The sequence below is a fragment of the Rattus norvegicus genome, chromosome 4 (genome assembly GCF_036323735.1).
Source record: "Rattus norvegicus strain BN/NHsdMcwi chromosome 4, GRCr8, whole genome shotgun sequence".
NCBI lineage: Eukaryota > Metazoa > Chordata > Mammalia > Rodentia > Muridae > Rattus > Rattus norvegicus.
In genome coordinates, this window is record NC_086022.1 from 165,004,699 (window position 1) to 165,027,778 (window position 23,080).

Here is a 23,080-nt window from a genome sequence, read left to right on the forward strand (position 1 = left end):
CTTGATTTTGTTTGGTTTCTTTGGTTATATGATGTAGGCTCTCACTGTATTCATTTTTCGACGATCACGTCTGTGACTCCTAATTGCCAAGGTCACAAGTGTAAGCCTCTACATCTCACCAACTTCAATTATTACCACCATTTCTCTAAGGCCTTATCTCATCATAGATGGATTAAAGCAGGTGAATAGGACACTGATACCTTGATAAAAGATATTCAGCAGTTCCTTGAACTATCCTGCAACTGTTCACCAAACTTGAAATTATAATTTCTGGCCAAAAGAATGGTTTATAGCAACAAGAAAAACTTCTACGTGAAAAAAAGAAGCAGACCAAACAAAAGCTATTGACTAACAAATGAGAAACGAAAACTTGCAACTACATTTTATCTCTTAATTGTGCTTTCGATTAAGAAGGTATATTCTAATCATAATGAAATACTCAAGCTGTTTGTTGGGGTTCTTTATTTAGTTTATAAGAGTTTTACAAAGCACAAAAAGCAGAGTCCTGAAGTCTTTGAGGAAAAGTGTGTCCATGCACCAGAGGAGATGTATCCTGTCTCTAACAGGAAGAAAGAAGCCTTCGCTCTGTCACATCAGATTCCAGAGAACACTTTCAGCCTTTTCTAGATCATCTCTTTGTATGCACAACAGACTAAGACCTGTGAACAAAACACTTGTATGTAAGCAGTCACAAATTATTACAGGAAACAAATGAGAATCAGTACATTTCACTGTTTTTTATTGGATTTTTTTATTTACAGTTCAAATGTTATTCCCTTTCCCAGTTTCCCATCCTTAAGCCCTCTACCCCATCCTCCTCTCCCTTCTTCTATGAGGATTTTCCCCCTTCCAAACTACCCACCCCTTCCTGCCTCCCTGCCCTGACATTCCCATACACTGGGGGTTCAGCCTTGACAGGACCAAGGACTTCTCCTCTCATAGGTGCCCAACAAGGCCATCCTCTGCTGTACATGCAGCTGCAGCCATGAGTCTGTCCATGTCTACTCTTTGGGTAGTGGTTTAGTCCCTGGGAGCTCTGGTAGGTTGGTATTATTGTTCTTATAGGATTGCGAGCCCCTTCAGCTCCTTCAGTCCTTTCTCTAACTCCTTCAATGGGAACTCCATTCTCAGTTCAATGGTTTGCTCCTAGCATTTGCCTCTGTTTTTGTCATGCTCTGGCAGAGCCTCTCAGGAGATAGCTGGGGATCCAGCCCATATAAATACAGCCACCAAACACAGACATTATTGCTGATGCCAAGAAGTGCATGCTCACAGGAGCACATTTCACTTTTACCTTTAACTCTTGTTAGAGAAGCAATTAGAGGATTTATCCAGTCTCTTCTCACAAATACAGGGGTAGACACTTTCACGTTTACTATTGCCTAGTCTTGTTTTAGACAAGAACACAAAGTTTTCATCCTTTACATAGTATTTCTTTATGTTCAAGGCACTGAAGAAAAAAATAAAGGATAACTGATTAATTTTGAACATTCAATGAAAACAAATCATGATTTAAAAAATTATATTGGCCAAAGTATACAGAATATAGAATTATTAATCATAAGCTCACCATGAAAATCTTTTGTTTACTTTAAGCTCATTGAAAAGAAATGGTCTCAGGATCACACAAAAAGTTTCCATCTGATTTCACACTCAAGGTAGCAATGAATATCCTAGTAAGAGCACCAGTGGAAGGGGAAGCCCTGGGTCCTGCTAAGACTGAACCCCCAGTGAACTAGATTGTTGGGAGGAGGGCGGTAATGGGGGGGAGGATGGGGAGGGGAACACCCATAAAGAAGGGGAGGGGAGGGGGATGTTTGCCCGGAAACCGGGAAAGGGAATAACACTCGAAATGTATATAAGAAATACTCAAGTTAATAAAAAAAATTATTTGGTCAGCAGGTAAATCAGTCTTTCAATATTTCCAAAGAACTATTTTAGCTAAACCTGCTTTCACATTTATATTTTGTCAATAAAAATTCTTTGGTAATAGTAAAATAGATGTGTGTGACACACAGAACAACATCTTATATGTTTGTGTTTTAAGAAGAAAGGGGAGATAGTCACAGATGAGGGCCTGTAACTAATGCTTTAGACTGTGTCCCTTTTCTCTTTCCTACATCATAGATAATGGGTTCATGGAAACATGGTAATCTGCTGAATTGTCTGTATGCAACACTACTCTGACTTCTGCAGAATGTTATAATAGAGGCCACAACTACCTTTCTGTTAAGAAATGCAGTCAAATAAAATAAATCAAAAAATAAATAAGAACACAGAGCAAACTGCCACCAACACAGAAGGATTATGATTTGTACGACAGCCTGGGGTATGTTGCAAAACAAGAAGTAAAAAAGTAACTATTTGATAATAATTAATTATCCTCATGTATAAACCAACAGAAATCAGTTTACACTTTGGGCTGAGATGTTAGCAGGAATTGCAATGAACCTCAGATAGCCAGTTTTTTTTCCCTAACAGAGGAAGCTAACACAGTCAAAATGAAGATCCTGTTAACAATAAATCAAGCCAGGCATAATGGTACTTCTAGTCCTGTTTTGTGGGAATGAAAATAGGAGGATCACATTTTAAGGCTAACTTTCAACATATAGGGAATTTGAGGCTGGTTTGGATTAATAAGAGTCTGTCAAAGATAGAGAAAGAGAATGAAATCTACCCAAGCTATATGGGACTAGACTTCAAAGGATCATTCTCTAGCAAAATATGTCAATGTCTTTGAATCTTGGATTTAAGATGAGAAGAAATGGAATATTCAAATGTACCAAATTTAGGAAAGTAAAACAACAACAACAACAATAATAAAAACAATCCCCCAAGACCACGCAAAATAAATGAAACTAACCTAGCGTCTTATGTAGCATAGACATAACAGATAACATTCATTGAGAATGAATATGTGTATTAGTCAGCAGTAAGATATGCTCATGAATACAGTCAGAAAGCCACATGCATATGTCAAACATGAGCAAAAGGAACAACCCAGCATATACCAGATGTTAACAAAAGATAACTAAAAGAAAAAAAATGTATGTTCACAAAGTTACTCACACTTAAGTTGACATAACAGGTTTTGCAATTGTCAAAGTTTCATAACTGTCAAATTTAGAAACATATACATTCACATGTGAATTTAGAAAGATTGTAGAATGCAGTACAAAAGTGCACTAAAAGAATAAAATGCCAATCTAAGAAAACAACTGGAATTAGCTAAAAAATTATAGTGACTACAAGGTGCAGAGATATACAGAGTCAGCCACAAATCTGTGCACAGTATATGATACTCTGCCCTAAACCATACTCATTTATAGTACAAGAGAGCACATATCTGCTTGCCACGGGCCACATGTGGGGCCATGGGCAGGAAAGAACTTTGGAGGGTAACATAATTGTCCTGTTTTAGTTTGATGGTATCTACTGCTGTGAGGAAACACCATGAGCAGAGCAATTTGCGCAAGGAAATTATTTGTTTTGTTCAAATTTCCATATCAATGTCTATCATTAAAGAAATTCAGGGTAAGAACCAAACTGGGCATGAGCTTGAAGGCACATGTGATGGAGAGTGCAGCTTACTGTGTTGCTCCCTAAAATTTTATTGGCATACATTCTTAGCATATCCAACACCACTATCTCGGGGGTGATACCCACAATAGTCTGCAGTTTCCCACATCAGTTACTAATCAAGAAAATGCCCTACAGGCCTGCTCTTATTGAGGCACTTTCTCAATTGAGATTTCCTCCTCTCAGATATCAATGCTTTTGTAAAGTTGACATCAAAATATTTTGCAGAATGGTGCTTGAAAAGATGTACATATTTATTAAAACTCACACTTTTCAACACTTACACTGAGTGAATTACATGAAGACTCCAACATCAAGACTTGAAATTTTAGTTTTTTTAAACAGTGAGCCAAAGCACTTCATTATCTTGTATATGTAAAAATATCAACAGACATGATCCAAAACCTGATAATTATGAATGTATTATGAAATAAACATATTACTAGATCCATACTGAAATTTTAAAGGTTAATTATGATACAATAAAAGAAACTGCTTCACCTTAGAAAGTATTTTTCAACAGCTTAGTATTATTATCATTATTATTCTTAAACTTCATAAGATACAATCTCATTTGGTAGCACAATGACTTCAAATGTACTGTGAAGCCTAGGCTGCCCCGAAAGTCATGTACCTATAAAATTGTAAACCTTAAGCTATCTTAAGCAGCTGGCTGCAGTGAACGTAACTATATCTATGAGATTTCAACTTTCTTCATCAAATAGATCCAAGAGAGATAGAGAGTGAATGAGGACATGTATACCTTATGGAAGTTTGAATGAGTTACTTGAACTACTCAGGCAACTCATAGTCAACTCTAAATGATTTTACAGTCATTAAATGCATTCTAAAAGTATAAATTCCCTTATGTACAAAAAGTAAACATCAAAAAACTGATCAACAAATAAAATCCCACAATGACATTCTAGTTAATTGTGCTATCAGAGTTATGGAGTATTGAAGTGGTTGGTACTAGTGATGATGAAGTATGTACTGTTTATTGGTATTATGTATTTGCTTCTGTGTCATTTCCACAGGGTTTGGAACAAAAGCATCCATTGTACAGATAAAGGTGCTCTGGGTACCAGGAAGCAAGTTATCTTTTGCTGTGTTAAGGCAGATTTCATAAGAATATTTCTTCTTTTTTCAGCTTGTCACCATATTTGTACAGTGTACTGAGATCTGTGGTTAAAACATTGTTATCAGTGGTCACTAAGGAGTCACATATTATCACAGGAAATGAACAAAATGACAAAACAGTTCGGTTTTATTTTACCTTTATTTGTCACACCTAATCAGGATATTTATCTACTTTTCACAGACACATGAGCAGACTTTACCACATCATTATATCTGTGAAAGTGAAAGATACACTTCCTCTGTCTTATGTAGTGATGCATTCTTGGGGGTTGAGTGTTGGGGGTTTCCCTCTAGAAAGTACTAGAGACCTGGGAGTAAGAGTTTCTCAGGACTCAATGGGGTGACCTTAGCCAAAATATCCAACAATGGGGAAAGGCAACTCAAACAGTCCATCTCCAGTAGATAGATAGGGCCTCTAGTGGAGGGACAGGGTTACTAACCCACAGTTAAATTTCATTCCCAGAATTTTTCCTGTCTAAAAAGAACTGCATAGACAAAAATGAAGAAAAGACTAAAGGAAAGGTGGTCTAGTGACTGGCCCAACTAGGAACCCACCTCACGGGGAGGCTCCAAGGCCTGACACTAATACTGATGATATGGTGTGCTTACAGACAGGAGCCTAGCATAGCTGTCCTTTGAGAGACTCTACCAGCAGCTGACTGAGACAGACACAGATGCTTACACCCAACCATTGGGCTGAAGTCAGTCACCCTTATAGTTGAATTAGGTGAAGGATTGAAGAAGCTGAAGGGATGTGTGACCCCATAGGAAGACCAGCAGTCTCAACTAACCTGGACCCCATTGAGCTCCCAGAGACTAAGCCACCAACCAAGATGCATACATGGGTTAGCCAGAGGCTCCTGGCATATATATAGCAGAGGAATGATTGGTTTGGCCTCAGAGAGAGAAGATGTACCTAATCCTCTAGACACTTGAGGCCCCAGGGAGAGGGGAGGCTATTGGGGGGCCCTCTCAGAGTCAAGGGGGAAGGGTAATGGGATGAGGAACTGTGGGAAAGGGACTGGAAGAAGAGGCAATGACTAGAATGTAAATAAATGAAATAATTTTAAAAATCACTATAAAACAAAATATATAATAGACAGTTATTTAAGTTTGAATCTTATATTGATTTAGGCTCTGGTTTTAAAAACAATGTTTATTGACCAAAGTGTATAGAATGTGGACTTAATCCTAAGTGTATCAATAAAAATTTTGATTTTCTTAAACACATAGAACTGTGGTGGTAAGACTAAAACAGGGACAGAACTGGTTCCCATGATTGCTCTCACTCTGTGCAGATCCATGGGAAAATCAAAGTTCCAGAATCTTGTAATTTAGCAATTATATTTATATGTTAAATACTCAGTCCACAATACATCTACACAATAAATTCGTTCCCATTTAATAAAGGTTTGAACCGCCCACCAAGATGAGATGAAATTGACCTAGTCTACCTGGATCTGGATCATTCTGCTATGTTGTTTCCATCTTGAATTCTCTCTCGCTTCTTCCTCCCTTCTCCTTCCTAGACTTTTCCCCCTTCTACCCTTCCTTCTCATCCAATGATAGGCTTCATCTTATCCTGGACCTGCCTTGATGCATAATGACATCATCCTACATAAAACAGGTCTTGGACCAGTAACATGGATCATCCAACCTGACAACCTGAGTTCAGATTTCAGACCCCACAAAGTAGGAGAGAAATAACTTCCTAATTGCCCTCTAGTTACACTTATGCTATGAAATGCATGTGCACATGTGCATACTTGAAACAAAAATAAATAAACTAAAAGTGTAAAGTAAAACTTGCCTTTCAATCAAAACTTAACTCCTCATAGAGTCCACACTTAATTTTTCATTTGGAAGTTAATTTAATTTTCAATATTTCCATGGGATGATTTTATATTGAAGTTAGTTTCCTCTGATAATCTTTGCAAGAAAGATAGATAAAAGAAGGAATAAGTTATGTGACACAAAGGACAAGACCTCATATGCCTTCATTTTAAGGAGAAAAGTAAAGATTGTAATATAGTCAAAGAAGAGGGTTTGTGACTGCTGTTGTGGTTCTTGCTTCCCCGTCAGCAGAGACAATGGGACTTCACTGAAATATGGTGATTCACTGACTTCCTTCCATGCAGCACAACTGCAATCCCTGCAGGAGGGTGTGTTAAGTGCCACAGCTGCATTACATTTCTTGGGAAAATGTAATTTAAAACAAAAAATAAAACACTAGCAAAGACAAGGCCTCTAACTTCACCATTTGGAAGGCTGAATTAGGAGGACTGTAACCCTAGTCAGAATAGGATATAGAGGGAGGTCCTAATCAAATATGAACTAATAATTAAAGCCTTACTCAATACACTCATGAACAGTCAAAAAGCAGTTCCTATACAAATGGGCTTCAGCGGAGCTGACACTTCAAAGGATCAGCAGAGCCTGGCTGCCAGTCTTTCTCCTAAGAGTCAGGGAAAGAAGAATAGAGGATCTACATGAAATGGTCATTTAAATACTAAATAATGAATCCCTGAAGACCGGGAGTTCAAGGCACGTTGGAAAAATACAGTGACTTTGAATCAGGCTAGCATAATAAGAATTTATGTCAAAGAATACCAGACAGAGAATGAAATATACCAAATTCTATGGGGGCTAAAATTACAAATGGAAGTTTTAATAAACAATAAACTTTCTTTAAAATTGTATCTAGTCCATGGAGAAACAACATGTTTAAAGTTATTATAGGACAAGAAAAGAAAGATAAATGAAACCACATGTCTCACAGATAAGGGACAGGCAAGGTGAGATACATTAGGAATTAGGTGGATACATACATTTGGCCTCCCTGAGATATCCTTATGTGTACAATCATTAAGGATGTATGCTGAATATGGCCCTTGCAAGCACATCATCACCAGAGAACTATTCTGCAGTATAGTCAAGGTCTTCTAAGATCTCTTAACCTGGATGCATACATTCTCTCAGTTACTAATACCTCATTCTATATATTACCACCAGCCCCTCTCTGTCTAGGTACGCTGTTGTAGGCTATAAAAGATTCATTAACTCTGTGGTAAATATCAGAAATCTCAGTGTTTGGGAGATAGATCCAGGAAGACTAGACCTAGTCTGTGTGAAATAATATTTTACAGAGACAAACCAAAATTAATAACAGTACTAATAATCTCTATGATTAGAGACTGTTAATACATCTTGTAAGGCTGTCTGTCCTTGGCCACTTCTGTGATAGACAGCTTAAGAATGTCCTTAAAGGACAGAAAGGAAGATATTTTCCTGAAGTCTTGAAACCTGGCTGTACACACTGACAAGACCACAATTCGAATAGAATAATTCAGATCTTCCGTATATCCAGGTATTGCATGAAAAATTCCTGAGAAAATTATTACTATGGGTACCATGCCTCAGATAGTTTCTGTAGCTGTTGAGGAAGAAACCCAATGAATGCCACAAAGAAAATGACATCATGAGCAAAAGACAACAGAAAGAGTACATAAAAGTACAGACAATAGGATTACCAACTAATACTTGTAAGTTGAGTATGATGGACATCTTTTAAGATATAATATATAGGCCAGATATAGCTGCCTCCAGTTTCAACACCTAAGAGATAGAGGTGTGAGGATCATGAGTTCAAGAACAGCCTGGGTGAAATGGACCCCTATCTCAAAATATCAACAAAATAATAAAAATTAAATTTATTTTAAATTATATAGAAAGCAGCATAATTTATAAATACCTAGGAAAGTTATTAAAGTAAAACAGAATTATGAGGTGATTTTTTATAATTTGTATTTCCAAAAATATTAACAATCAGAAAAACTGATAAATACATGGTATAAAGGTAGAAGAGAGATTCTGAGGATTCTAGGACAAAGGTGGATGACTACTGGAAAATAAGGGCCAGGAGTAAATAAAGGATGGATTAACCAAAGCTAAGGTTTTATGAAAGGCCTTATGAAAACCCCACTACTTAATTAGCTTGTAGTTGACCAACACAAAACACACTCTAAATTTTCTTGTCATGAAGATTTAGTGACTCCATACCATCTAAAGTGGTTGACTTTCTAGTGCACTGGGCACTCTAGAACACAAATCCTGTGATGTATGTAGTATTAAGCCACTTTTCATCAGCTCCTAGACCAGATATTTTGCATCTGTAACACTTTCTCAGGTAGTGCTTTATACTACTTGTCCTCACCTATGATCTCCACAGAAAACGAGGAAAGCCAAGTGAAACCAGAGAAAAGCCTTTGCACAGACTCCTCCCAATCCCAACACAGTGTTACAGTCTGATGGTTTTATAAACTCACAATTTAGATGGATTATTGTCAATCCATGCCGAATCATGTTTTTTATTATCATAAGACAATCCAATCCAGTAACTGTCTGGAGTAACCTGGAGCTGAAGGAACTTCTGTAAAGGAAACAACAGACCTTATGATGAAATTTCTTTCTGTTAGATGAGAAAATATACAGGAAAAGTTACCAGAATTATTTTTCATTTCTTTTCTTTTTTTCGGAGCTGGGGACCGAACCCAGGGCCTTGCGCTTGCTAGGCAAGCGCTCTACCACTGAGGTAAATCCCCAACCATTACCAGAATTCTTGTGTCATTCTTTGCTATCCTGTCCCCCACAGTTTAGTCCTACTGTGTTCATTTACTAATGTGACTTCCCTATTAGTAGCAAGTTTATATCTAAAATGACCTCAGTTTAGTAAGTTATTAAAAATAAAACCTTCGGGGTTGGGGATTTAGCTCAGTGGTAGAGCGCTTGCCTAGCAAGCACAAGGCCCTGGGTTCGGTCCCCAGCTCCAAAAAAAAAAAAAAAAAACAAAAAAACAAAAACAAACAAAAAAAAATAAAACCTTCAGGTACAACTATGTTCATGATATGATTTGTGACTGTTTCTTAGACCAAGTCTCAGTATATAACCAAGCCTGTTTATGAACCCACAATCTTCTGTTTAAGGCAGGAATTTATTAGATTTAGCATTTTTTGACTGATGTATCAATTTTTCTATTGCAATATTTCTTTAGCTTGAGCTAAAAAGAAAATTCTCAATAGAGGAATCTTGAATGTCCAACAAGCACATTAATAAATGTTCAAAGACTTTAGCTACCAGGAAAATGCAAATCAGAACAGCTTGGAGATCGTATCTTACCCCAGTAGGATTGCCTACATTTAAAAATTCTACCGATAGCACATGCAGGCAAAGATATAGAGCAAGGGGAACAGGAAACATTTTCTGAAGCTCTATTAAATTATTCAAATGTGCATTCTGGAATACCACAGAAGTATATGGGAAATAATGCTCTGTTTTCAAATTAAAGTTGTAAGGATGAAAAGTGCCATGTGGAAGGCTCTGCATTAAGCTCTATGCTCCAGACAGGAATTTTTCCTACTTCACATCCAGAAGTGTCATAACTGAGAAGATGGGAGATATTGGGAAGTGTTTAGGGTGTCTTATATGTGACATTTGAGAGGCATGAAACCTTATTAAGTGACAGATTATATCTTAAAATATGGGTGGGTTTAAATTTAATTATATTGTGTGTGTGTGTGTGTGTGTGTGTGTGTGTGTGTGTGTTTGTGTGTGTGTGTGTGTGTGTAGTGTCCTTGTTTGGGCTGGTATGGAATTACTTTTTTCCTATTTTTTTTGATGTAATTATCCTCCTTGAGGAAGTTTTCCTTCTAGTATTGTATATAAGGATGGATTTGCTGATAGTCTTTGAATTTGGATCTGTCTTGAAATCTCTTCTTCATCTACAGTGGTTGAGAGTTTTGCTGAGTATTGTAGTCTAAGTTGGCATTGGTGCTATTTTATAGGTTTTAGTGTATCTATCCAGGCACTTCTAATGTTTAGAGTCTTTGTTGAGAAATGGGTGTAATTCTGACAGGTCTGCTATTGTCTGCTACCTGCCATTTTCCCTTGCTGCTTTTAATATCTTTTTTTTGCTCTGTATATTTTGTATTTTTATTATTACATGGCAGGAGGACTTTCTTTTCTGATTCAGTCTAATTTGAGTTCTATAAGCTACATTTATATTTTGGGTTGGAAAGTTTTCTTCTATGATTTTGTTGAAAATATTTTATGAGCTTGGAGCTGGGACTCTTCACCTTCTTCTATTCCTATTATTATTAGGATAGGTCTTTTCATGGTATCCCAAATATTCTGAATGGTTTGTGTAAGGAATTTGTTAAATTTAAAACTTGACTGATGTATCAATTTCTTCTATTATATCTTCTAAGGCTTAGCTAAACAGAGAATTCACAGCACAAGAATACTGAATAGCCTAGAAGCACTTAGTGAAATATACAAAGTCCTTGGTCAATAGGAAAATGCAAATCAAAACAACTCTGAGATCCCATCTTCTACCAGTCAGAATGACTAAGATCAAAGCTCAAGTGATAGTACATTCTAGTGAGGATGTGTTGCAAGGGAGCATACCTTCATTGTTAGTGAGAGTACAACTTGTACAATCACTTTGGAAATCTATTTGTCAGTTTCTCAGAAAATTGGGAATAGTTCTACCTCAGGACCCAGCTATACCAATCCTGGGTATGTAACACAAAGGTTGCAACAACATCCCACAAAGACACCTGCTCATAGCAGTTTTATTCATAATAGCAAGAAACTGAAAACAATCTAGGTAGATGTCCCTCAAATGAAGAATGGATAAAGAAAATGTGTAATGTCTACACAATAGAATAGTATTCAGCTATGTAAAACAAAGACATGAATTTTGCAGGTAGATGAATGGATCTTGAGAATATCATCCTGAGTAGGGTAAACCACTTCCAAAAGGACACATGGTATCTACTCACTTATTAGTTGAAAGTAGCCATAAAATACAGGATGTCCATGATACACTCTACATACCCAGTACAGTGCAGGATAGGACAGGACAGGAAGGATGGCACATGCAAGAATGCTTGAGTCTCACTTGGAAGAGGGAATGGAATGGTCTTGGCAGGCAAATAGAGGGAGGGAACTGGGTAAGTGAGGGGATCGTGAGGGGAGTATGGGATCTGGGGTCAGGTATAGGGAAGGGCAGGGGGGATGGCCAGATGTCTGTGAGAATGAGTGGAAAAGGGCAACTGGTTGAGTGATAGGTGGTATCTCCTGGAAGAGACACAGACTTGATATAGGGGAGGTTTCAAATAATCAATGGGTGTATCCTTCACTGTGACTCACAGCATTCGGTCATATGAAGCCTGGGGAAATTATCTCCTGTGGTCAGACAGGGGACCTGGTGAAGCTATAGGGCTACTATCACTCCCTCAAAACTTTCAATCCCAAACTTTTCCTGTCTACAAGAAATGCAGGGATTGTGGATAAGGCAGAGACTGGGTGAACAGTTAGCCACAACTTACCCAACTTGAGATTCATCCAATGGCCAAGCACTAATCTCTGACACTATTGATGATGCTCTGTTATGCTTGCAGTCAGGAGTCTAGCATGGCTGTCCTCTGAGAAGTTCTATGCTCCTAACTCAGACAGGCACAGACACCCACAGCCAAACACTGGATGGAGCTTGGGAACTCTTATGAAAGAATAGAAGAAAGGATTGTGGTGCCTAATATAATAGGAATGGCACAGGAAGACCAATAGAATTAACTAAACTTCAACATTGGGGCTTTCAGAAACTGAACTACAAATCAAAGAACACACACAGCCTGAACTTAGGCCTCTCCTTACATATATAGCAGATATACAGCTTAGTTTTCATGTGGGTTTCACATGAAGTTAGCAGGGTCTATCCCAAAAGTTTTTGCTTGTATATGAGATATATTCTTCTATCTGGGCTAAGTTGTCTGGCCTCAATGAGCAAGGATACACCTAACCTCAAGAAAACTTGTTGTGTCAGTGTGGAGAGAGATTCAGGGGAGTCCCCACCTGCTCAGTGGGGAAGGAGAGAGGGGATCAGGGAGGAATAGTGGGAAGGACTGACCAGGAGGGGGGTGTTGAGTGGAATTTGAAGTGAATAGGTAATATAATAATAATAATAATAATAATAATAATAATACCAACAACAACAATAATAATAATGTTTACTGTATCAAATGGAAAATTACAGTTATCAAACATTAATATCATTTTATGTTGTTGTTTAAATATATTAAATTGATGGATAAAAATTGTACCATGTTATAAATAAGAAAGGTTTCAATGCTATTCTGCAATAATTTCTCTAGAAAAAAATAGTCTTCACATTTTAAGAGATTCATTACTGATAATTTAAACAGAAAATGTCAGTGTCTTGGAAACTTTGTTTTCTTTTAAATACTTGTTTCCTTAGATGAATATAAATTTTTACAAAACATGAAAATACAATTCAGTAAAATTTACAGAGCGTTTCAGTGAAAATCACCAGGAGACTAACTGGTAAAACCTTTAGTTTTCGTGATTCTTATATCCGCTCCATTTGGCAGATGGGCACAGAGTTCAACTACTGCCCCGGTTGTTATCTGATTCCTCAGGCAGGGTCACTTCCTGGTTCCGAAGAGGGTCCTGGCCCTAAGTGGAGAACTGGAGGGAGTCACGTGAGACACTCTTACTGCCGTTTGCTTCACATTACAAGAAAATCATATACACATGTAAAAGTCAGAGCCAACCATCAGACTGAGCACAGGGAACCTGGTGGTGGAGCTGGCAAGAAGACTGGAAGAAGGGAGGAGGATTGCAACCACATTGAAAAACAACAGGCCGTCCTGACCACCCAATTCTTTCAGAGTCTAGACCACCAGCTAAGGAGTGTACCTGTAAGGATCCATTGCTCCAGATAAATATGTAGCAGAGGATGGCCTTGCCTGATAAGGTCCTCGGGAGGCTTGATTCCCCAGCATAGGGGGATGCTGGAGTGGTGGGACTGGGAAGTGTGGGTGAATGGGGGAGAACTTCCTGACAGGTAAAGAGGAGGGGAAAGGGCATATGGGGAATGGAGCATTGGTGGAGGGGGTAACCGGGAAGTGGGATATCATTTGAGATGTAAAAGAATGGAATAATTAATGATTAAAAAATAAAAAGAAAAGAAAAAAAATATTTTTATGCAATGGGAGAAGAGGTCCTTGGTACTGTGAAGGCTTGATGTCCCAGTGTAGGAGAATGCCAGGGCAGGGAGGAGGGAGTGGGTGGGTGGGTGGCAGAGCACCTTTATAAAAGCAGGATAAGGGAGGATGGGATAGAGGATTTCCAGAGGAGAAACCTGGAAAGGGGATAACTTTTGAAATGTAAATAAATAAAATATCCAATAAACAAAAAGGAAAAAATAAAGAATGCAGACATGGAAAATGGTGAGAATAGACTTCACACAAACATAAGTAATCTATGAAAGCATGATAATAAAATACACATATTAATTAAAATAGCTGGATACAGTATCTCACTATCCAAGGCCTAACGACAGATTCTAAGTGAGTAAGTCGGTATGCAAGAGGTGGTGTTACCAGTTCATCTTCATCATCTATCGTCAGAAGAGATAATTTGCAACCCTGGCAGGCCTGTTCACATTCCTTCCATTGTTTCTTGTCCATGATGAAATAATAACATTTTATGCCACAGCAGAACAAGTGTACATTCACTTGTCTGCCTGCAACAGAGAAGATGAATGGTTAAACTTTGTGTTTTCCAGTATTCTGTTATCAGAACAATGTACTTAGGAAGCTTGTGTTTAAAACCATAAAATCTCACAGGTCTCAGAAACTGAGATTCTATAATGCGCAGAGACTCCTGCACATCCATTACCTATGCAATGTTGTTAATAACAGTAGAGACATAAAAATATTTAAGCGCCAATCATGGATGAATCAGTAGAGAAAATGTAGCACATTCACACTAAAGAATACTATTTATCCTTTAAAGGGAAATGAATCAGCTGGGAATGAAGACTTAGGCTTATAACTGGAGTACTTCAAAGAGAGAGGCAGGAGGGTCACCATCAGTTTGAGGCCAGCCTAGGCTATGTGTAAATTCCATGCCAGCTTTGGGTATACAGTGAGTTCTAAGTCATCCTGGGCTACAGAATGTTATCATGTCTCACAACAAACCCAAATCTCAGATACTGACATATGTGACCAATATGGATGAATTTGAGAACTGTGTACAATGTGAAACACACAAGGCCTATGATCATACTTTATGCAATTACATATTCTATGTATATAAGGTTTTGAAAACAGCCCAACTCCGTGAAACAGAGGCTTGAGATACAAGGTACTGGAGGGCAGGCAATGAGCACTCACTACTCAGAGGCAGTTAAACTGATGACAGAATTCTAGATCTGCAGTAATGCATTGTGCACACAGTGGTCCACACACTGCTCTGCACTTAACATTGTGCCATGGTTTGTGTTAAATGCTTTTACCTTAAGAGAAACGAGAGAGATAGGAGGGAAGCTTTGACATTAATAGTCTCCTGATTGTGGTGATGCCTTTAATGGTATTGACACGTGCCTAAATGTGTCAAGCTGAATACATTAAAATGTGTGTAGTTAGTGTAGCAAAAACACCTCTGTATGACTACTTTGTTTAGTGAGGTGCTGGGGATGGGTATGCTCTATTTACCAATTTTACCTCCACCCTTTGTTTTCCTGTGGAGAAGTATCATTGTGTAACTCAGGCTGGCTTTGAAATTGCTGTGCTGTCCACATCATCCTGATAGTTATAATCCTTCTCCCTCAACCTCCTCATCATGAGGATTAAATCATTATTAGTCCTTGAATCCCAGGATTGTTATCCACTACTAACACAGAAACACAGCAACACACACACACACACACACACACACACACACACACACACACTACTTTTTCTGACAGTATCCATGGAAATGTCCTAAGTCCATTTTAATGTAAATATTTGGTAAATGCATTCTTACTACAACTTCCATGTTCTGTCAATAACAAAGATGGAGATTCCAAATTTTCAATAAGCCACAAGGCCCTGAGATCTCACAGGTGATGACTTCTGATTCCATCTTCTGAGAGCAGTAGGAGTCAGAAAGGTCACTGAGTTCTAGCAAATATAAGATTGTCCCTAATCCAAGGAGGATGCGCAGGGTTCCAGGGCCCTACACAAGTTGAAGAAACCCCAGACCATTAACTCACACATCACCAGTATTATAAGCTGATAGCTGACTTCAAATCTTCTGGAGATAAAAACAATAGAAAATCATGCAATTCTTGATTCAAAATTTCCATCCATACCTTTGTGCTGTAAGCAATCTAAAACAATATTGGTTAACCGCAGGCATGTGTTCTGTTGTCTGTTGAGGGAGTCCAGGACACTTTTATAGGCATCACACTCCGAAGACTTATTTCCCAGCATTTCTTCATTTAAATAGCTTTCATTTTGCATGGTGCTGTAGTTATGGTGGAGTTTGTTTAGAGCTTCCTGCAGTTCATGTTTTTCTTGACTATACTGAAAAACTAAAATTAGTAGTAGACATAACATCAAAAATGCTCATAAGATGTACATATTGAAATTAAGATTGGAGAAAAGGCTTCATGTTGACAGCCAACACATGTCATTACTTTACTTTGTACTTAAACATTTGTAAATTAGCACTACAATTAACTCACTATAGAAATACATAATCTGATATTTTTCTGTATAGGTAAGTTGATTGTAAAGTAAGTGAATAAAATTACGGTGTAAGTAACTTTCAACTACTTGATGGTTACAGCATAAATGCCTAATTAAAGTGTTCAGCAAATACTTAATGCACCATGAAAATTTGAACTAAAAACTAATAAGAAATGGCACAATTCTTATTGGAGTATATGGAAATTAAAATATCCACATATTTAACTATGTTTAAGTGTAGCCTGGAAGTGATTTTTCTCTCTATACATGTAGAAATCCAATAAAGTTTAAATCTTAATGTTGCTGTACAGATGAAGTCTTTTTACTTAACTATGACCTCAATATACACTGAGGGAAAATGTATAGGTCATCATTTCTTTTGTACAGCTGTTCAGCTCAGTATGTTTACTTAAAATTAACAATTACCTGAGTTCAGAAAGCAAACTATCAAGTCCTTAGGAGGAAAGCTTGGATTACCCAATGACACAATTCACAGACCACATGATGCTCAAGAAGAAGAATGATCAAAGTGCAGACCCGTCAGTCCTTCTTAAAAGGGGGAACAAAAAATTCTTAGGAGGAAACACGGAGACAAGTTTTGAGCAGAGACTGAAGGAAAGACCATCTGGGGACTGCCCTACCTCAGGATCCAGTCCATACACATACAGCCATCAAACCCAGACAATACTGCTGATGCCAAGAAGTACATGCTAACAGAAGCCTGATATAGCTATCTCCTGAAAGACTCTGCCAGAACATGACAAATAGAGAGGCAGATGCTTGCAACCAACCATTGAACTGAAAACAGTTAGAGGAAGGATTGAAAGAGCTGAAGGGGTTTGTAACGCTATAAGAACCAACCAAACAGAGCTCCCAGGGACTAAACCATCATTCAAAAAATACAAATGGGAAGATGCATGGCTCCAGCTGCATATGTAGCAGAGGATGGCCTTGTTGGGCACTAATGGGAGGAGAAACCCTTGGACCTGCCAAGGCTTGCCTCCCTGCCCCCCAGTGTAGGGAAATGTCAGGGCAAGGAGGCGGGAAGTGGTGGATGGATGGATGGTGAACATGCTCATAGAAGAAGGGGGAGGGGGAGTAGGATAGGAGGTTTATGGATAGAAAACCAGGAAATGGGATAACATTTGAAATGTAAATATGTAAAAATATCCAATAAAAAGTAAATAAAATTAAAAATTAAAAAAAGAGAAGGAATATAACCAAGAATGACATAGAACCAAGTAGCTCCCAACTACCCTAGGCCTAAGAAATTTGGTATTTAAAAGAAGAGGACATTGTATTATGCCAGATAAAAAATAAAAGTCAAGATATGTTTTCTTATTCCCTGATTATAGGCAGAATAATAGAGTATGATAACTGCATGATTCGTGTCTCAGATTATTCCTTAAATAGAAAGTCAAAGAAGATATATCTCAGTTACTCACTGTGTGTCACCAACACTGCCACAGTTACAAGGAGAATGGAACAGAGTATTCCAAGTGGTATCATGATAAGATGCCAGGAGACTGAACACCCTTTTAAAAAAGCAAGAAAATCATCACTAAAAAAAAAAAAGAACACACCTCAATACTAGTTAAATTTCGTGGAGCATGGAAACAAGGGGATATTTGTCTCTAACGTTTTTACAGAAGTCCCTGATACAAACTGTCTGAAAATATGCATTTAAATTTGTATATTTCTGTCTAAAATGAACACAAAGTAGAAGTCCTACTTGTGTGATGTTTCACAAGATTCTGAACTTATTTCACCCTTTGCATTTTATTGTGAATCCTACGTACTCAGCTTAGAAGGAGTAGGTGACAAGCATGTGCTCTCACTACAGAATCAAAAGTTCATCAGGAAAGCACTGGAATCACAGACACACTCCAAACACAATAACCCAAACTAGAGCATTCACTCTACCAAAAAGGATGGAGACTTACGATGGAGAAGAAGGAACTAGAGACGAATAATCTTGAGAACTGTTAGAAAAACGAAGCTGTTCTGGATCTGACTTTCATTCAGCCCCATCTTGCAGGGGCCTAAAAGTCAACTCTGTTTTTTCATAAGATCTATTTTTTCTCTACACAAATACAAAATGCATGTGAAGTGTTCACATTGAGAAAGTCAAGCTTCTGATTAGCACTATATCAAATAAGTTAAGGTTCTCAGCTTGGAATTCAACTGTGACAGTGCGTACAGAATGAGGAGAAACAGAGAAGAGAAAATTGATATTTTTCTCATTTTCATTAACAAAATTAGTTATTCTTTGACATTTTTGGAAACCACAGTGTAGTTTACACATTCCCATATCCACTACTCTCTCTCATCCTTTCTCTTCCTCTGCAACTTTCTTCTTAGGAAGAAACTTCCTTTTCTGATGGACAAATCTTGCTGCTTTGTTGCATTAGTTATGGGAAATATATAGGGGAATGTCCAGGGGTAGGAAAGGGTGATGGATGGGGAGGGGAACACCCTTATAGAAGAATGGAGGTTATGAGATAGGGGGCTTATGTCCCGGAAACCGGGAAAGGGAATTACATTTGAAATGTAAATAAGAAAATCCAATAAAAGAAAAAAAGACAAAACACTTTCTCAGAGAATGAGAGTATTGTTTCTGGTGCACATTTTACATTTCCTTAAGGTTTTATTCTGTAGAACACTTGGTGTTTCTTCAGATTCTTGTTTGCTATTTTAAAGTTTTCAGAATTCTTCTTGACTAGACTAAGTATATACCTCATAATGATTTCTCAAGTTTGACATAATGTCAAGCTTTTTGCATCACCATTCACAATAACATTTTACTTATAGACTCCCATCATTCTACTCTGACCATCTGATATTTATTTTTAGTTGTACACTAACAACTAGAAGAAGAATTAGGGTTATAATTTCTTTCTTTTTTTCTTTTACTTTTAAAATTGATTATTTTTCTTTTAAACTTACTTTAGAACAATTTTGTATATTATTACTCTCCAACTAATATTCTCTTATCTCCCTCCCATCCTTGTACAAAACAAGCCAAGATGAAATGGAAGGTTATAGTTTTGAACAGAAATCAATAGCCATTGCTTTCAAAAGTAAAAAGGCACAATGCATAGAAATAGTTGAATTTAGTCACTTAAAACACTTACCTCTGTGGCCAGTTTCTCTGGGCCCTTGAGTCTCATTTGTCTTCACTTGGTTCTGTAACCCTGAAGAATTATGAAACCTCAAAGTTGAGTAAGTAACCTCCTGCTCACTCATTTTGGAAGTATGTGAAGTATGTTCTCTGTTAAAATGTGGCCTTGAGTGATTTCTAAAGAAAAGGTTGAAATGTCCACATTTAGGAAGGTACCTAGATCTGGTGTTATGATGGGATATGAAGGGGTAGGGTCTGATTAATTCCTTTAAGGATCTAAATATCATAACATCGACTGGCCCTGGTTTCCAATATAGGTGATAATTTTTTTTGCAGATTTCCATTTAAAATGTTTATATTTCTAATGGTCATAGCAATTATTATTAAGAAATATGTAAAGAACTCAAGTCACCATAATATTGACACAGTCTGTTCAAAATATTCAACGTATAAAATGTTACTAAAATTAGCACCACTGATAAACTTTCAATTAATCTGTTCAGCTAAAAGATTCGAAGCTTTCTGAATAAATAAAACTTTTGCTTTAAAATTATTTATACATTTTGATAAACGCATGACTATGAAGATGTTATTGCAGTATTTTCAATTAAACATTTCTCTCAGAGTTTCCCAGACACTACTTTCAAAAGAATATTTGAAAAATGATCCTGCAGGTGATTTAAGGTTTATATATATTTCTTGGGTCAAAGCCCCAAACAGCTGAGATGTCCAACCTCTCCACTCAGTCGTAGTCTACACATACCTCTCCATGGTTGGACAAGGTAAATGGTTTCAACTACAAAAGATCCTACTGAGTGGGGTAATCCAGTCCTAGAAAGACAAATGCCCCATGCTCTCTCTTTTATGAGGCTCTTGGTGGAAAGTTACCATGAATGTTATGTAACCTGGAGTAACTTCAGCAACCAGGAAAGTAGAAAAGGGCAATTGCAGGGATGGGGTATGGGAGCAAGAGAGAGAGAGAGAGAGAGAGAGAGAGAGAGAGAGAGAGAGAGAGAGAGAGAGAGAGAGGCATAGAGGATACAATATGAAGTTTTAATCTCAAATCATCCCATGTAAAATTATGTCACATATAATATATGAGCACATGATGTTCTCAGTTGTGGGTATAAGAAAAATAAATTTTTTCATTATTCAGCATACATGAGCTAATGACCACAAAGAACACAATCTGATAATAGATAACAATGTAGTAATAAATAGTATTTGTAACTGACCTTACCCCATTGCATTAATAAGTAAGCTGAGAGACTGCAGATAATAACAATAACAAGCTGCACATGAACTAGCATTCTTATCTAGTTTTTTAGTTTATGATATTTTCAGGCATTATTTACCTTTTACTTTATTTTTTGAGAAAAAATCCTTCTATTACAGAATTATCTTTTGAAATTGTTATTTATTATTATTATTCCTCTTGGGGTGGAGCTGCCCAAGTCAATGTGCAAGTGTTCAGAGGAAAAGTTTACAAAGTGAGTTCTCTCACTCTACCTTCATGTTGGTTTCAGGGATCAAACTAGGTGGTCAGTCAGGCTTGTGTAGCAAGTACATTTAAACACTGAGTCATCTCACCTGTCTCTTATAATGATATCTGTCAGAAGGATAACATATAAACATGTGACCCTGTTAAATAGTTATGAATTCCATAGATTCCTCTACTTTAACTTTTTAGCACATAATGCAAGTCACACCATACTCTGGAAGAAAACAACCAGTGCAGGATTACAGTTTTCAGATGCTGCCAGAGTTAACCTGATCTAACACAACCAACAGGGCTTCCCCATCAATTTTGCTCTTATGTCTCACCATATGAAATTCTCTAGAGTGTACTTGATTATTTGATATAAAAACAAGAGAAGGTGTTACCTGTGTCTCTTCTCAGAGGTGATTCTGGTAGAAGTAATTGATCCCCCAATTGGGGAAAAGTTGGCCTTTCCCAGTCTGTATAACATAAGAGGCTCCAAGAGGAGAGGTAGAAATAAATTTCCTCCAAGTGATACTCCAGCTCACAATTTTCTGCCCTTCCTCTTTACCAAACTGAAAAGAGGAAGTAGCTTAATTTATGCTGTCTCTGAGAGGAAAGGCAGGCACCAACATATTGTGCCAGATGCTACAAAAAAACAAACAAAAACAAAAAGCCCAAATGTCCATAAATAATATTTGAAGACAGAAAATGAACACTCCTGCAGAGAGAGCAAAACCAGTGTTCTTAGCAAACCCACTAGAAAAAAGAAGGACTGAAGTTCCACAACTATAGTTTTGTAATAGGCAGTTGGAAATTTTCTCTCATGTTACTATTTTTTAAATGTTACTGCTTGATTTTATTTATGAAAATTGCAGCTAAGTATGTATTAGGAAGCACTCACATTTCCACTGGTAAAGTCTTCCTTTATAGTTGTCTAGCTTTTAAATCATAGATAATATTTACTATGAACCATTGATGTCATTCCACATGAAGTGGTTTTACTGCTAATGTTTTTTTTTTTTTCATGGTGTGGGAAAATCAAATCTAAGACAATGAACATGGTCAGTAAATACACTTCCCCTGAGCTACAGACTCAATCTAGGTTTTGCTTTGATCTGGTGTTTTTCTTGTTGGTTTTGGTTTGGTTTGTTTATTTGTTTGTTTTGTTTTTTGTTGGGTTTTGTTTTGTTTCTTTGATGTTGGTTTCTTTGTTGTTTGAGGCAGTTGTAACTCACTCTGTAGCACAGCTGACTTCATACTTTAGTCCTCTGTTCTCATTCTCCTACTGCTGGATTTACATCTGTACATCACCAACCTAGAGCATGTTTCTGATCCATATTTTCTAATAAATAATAAGCATTTCTTCATTTTATATTGTTCTCCAAATTTCTAAAGCATATATAATTATTAATCACACATACACACATCTATATCTATATATACATATCTACATATATATATATATATTACATGAATTAGATAATCCTCAACTACTGAACATTCTAGTTGTTATACTTTTTGTTGTTTTTAGTTTAGAAACTTTATGGGAGATACATGTTAATACATAATATTTAGAACATATTTAGAAAGATGTTTTACGCATGAAGTCATGGATTCAAGAAGATTTAAGGAACTTTGATATAGATCATTACATAACACCTAGTTCATTTACAGTCTACCAGTTAGACATGAAAATATTCAAAACTGATTTTTTTAGAGATGAGATAAAGCAATCAATTCTTGTATAAGTTTGCCTATGAGTTTATGGTGAGAATTCCTGGAAAGAAACTGTTTCAGCAAAGACTGGTTTACTGATTAAACCATAGTGGAGAGTTGGAATGTTGTGGGTCTAGCCTAGTCCTCCAAGTTGACATTCCTTGCCCACCTGTGTCAAAACTAACATTCTTTGAGTAATAGATAAAACTTTCATGACGTCTACAAACTTAGCAAACCTGTAACTTCCATCAACCTGAAGGCTAAAAATGTCATCTGATGACCTCCTGAAAATCTTGCCCTCCTTGCTGTAACCACCTCTCTGATGTACCCACCAATATATGCTAAATTTGACTGGATTTATGATTTTCTCAGTTCTGCAAAAGCACAATAATTCAGGAAACTGGAAACTGCTTCCACATTGGGACACAAAGCCATGGTCACTGA

General features: G+C 37.2%; 1 protein-coding gene across 10 annotated transcripts; it reads right to left on the reverse strand.

The window, feature by feature from the left end:
- Positions 1–447: 447 nt before the first annotated feature.
- On the reverse strand, positions 448–21,491 carry Klra4 (killer cell lectin-like receptor, subfamily A, member 4). 10 transcript variants are annotated; one of them, XR_005504002.2, is made up of 8 exons: positions 21,322–21,490; positions 19,451–19,614; positions 17,762–17,851; positions 15,938–16,159; positions 14,181–14,323; positions 9,045–9,148; positions 3,864–3,984; positions 1,312–1,450 (listed from the first exon to the last, which is right to left on the reverse strand). XR_005504002.2 is itself a non-coding variant. In XM_006237109.5 (7 exons), exons 1-7 carry the CDS (start codon positions 21,405–21,407, stop codon positions 653–655), a joined length of 816 nt encoding a protein of 271 aa, XP_006237171.1. In that variant the 5' UTR covers positions 21,408–21,490; the 3' UTR covers positions 448–652. The 10 variants fall into 10 exon arrangements, 9 of the variants coding, with proteins under 9 accessions (XP_006237171.1, XP_038964784.1, XP_063143056.1 ...); XM_006237109.5 differs by lacking the exons at positions 1,312–1,450; positions 3,864–3,984 and adding an exon at positions 448–659; XM_063286986.1 differs by lacking the exon at positions 3,864–3,984 and having other exon boundaries at positions 1,295–1,450; positions 21,322–21,488.
- Between the last annotated feature and the right edge of the window lie 1,589 nt (positions 21,492–23,080).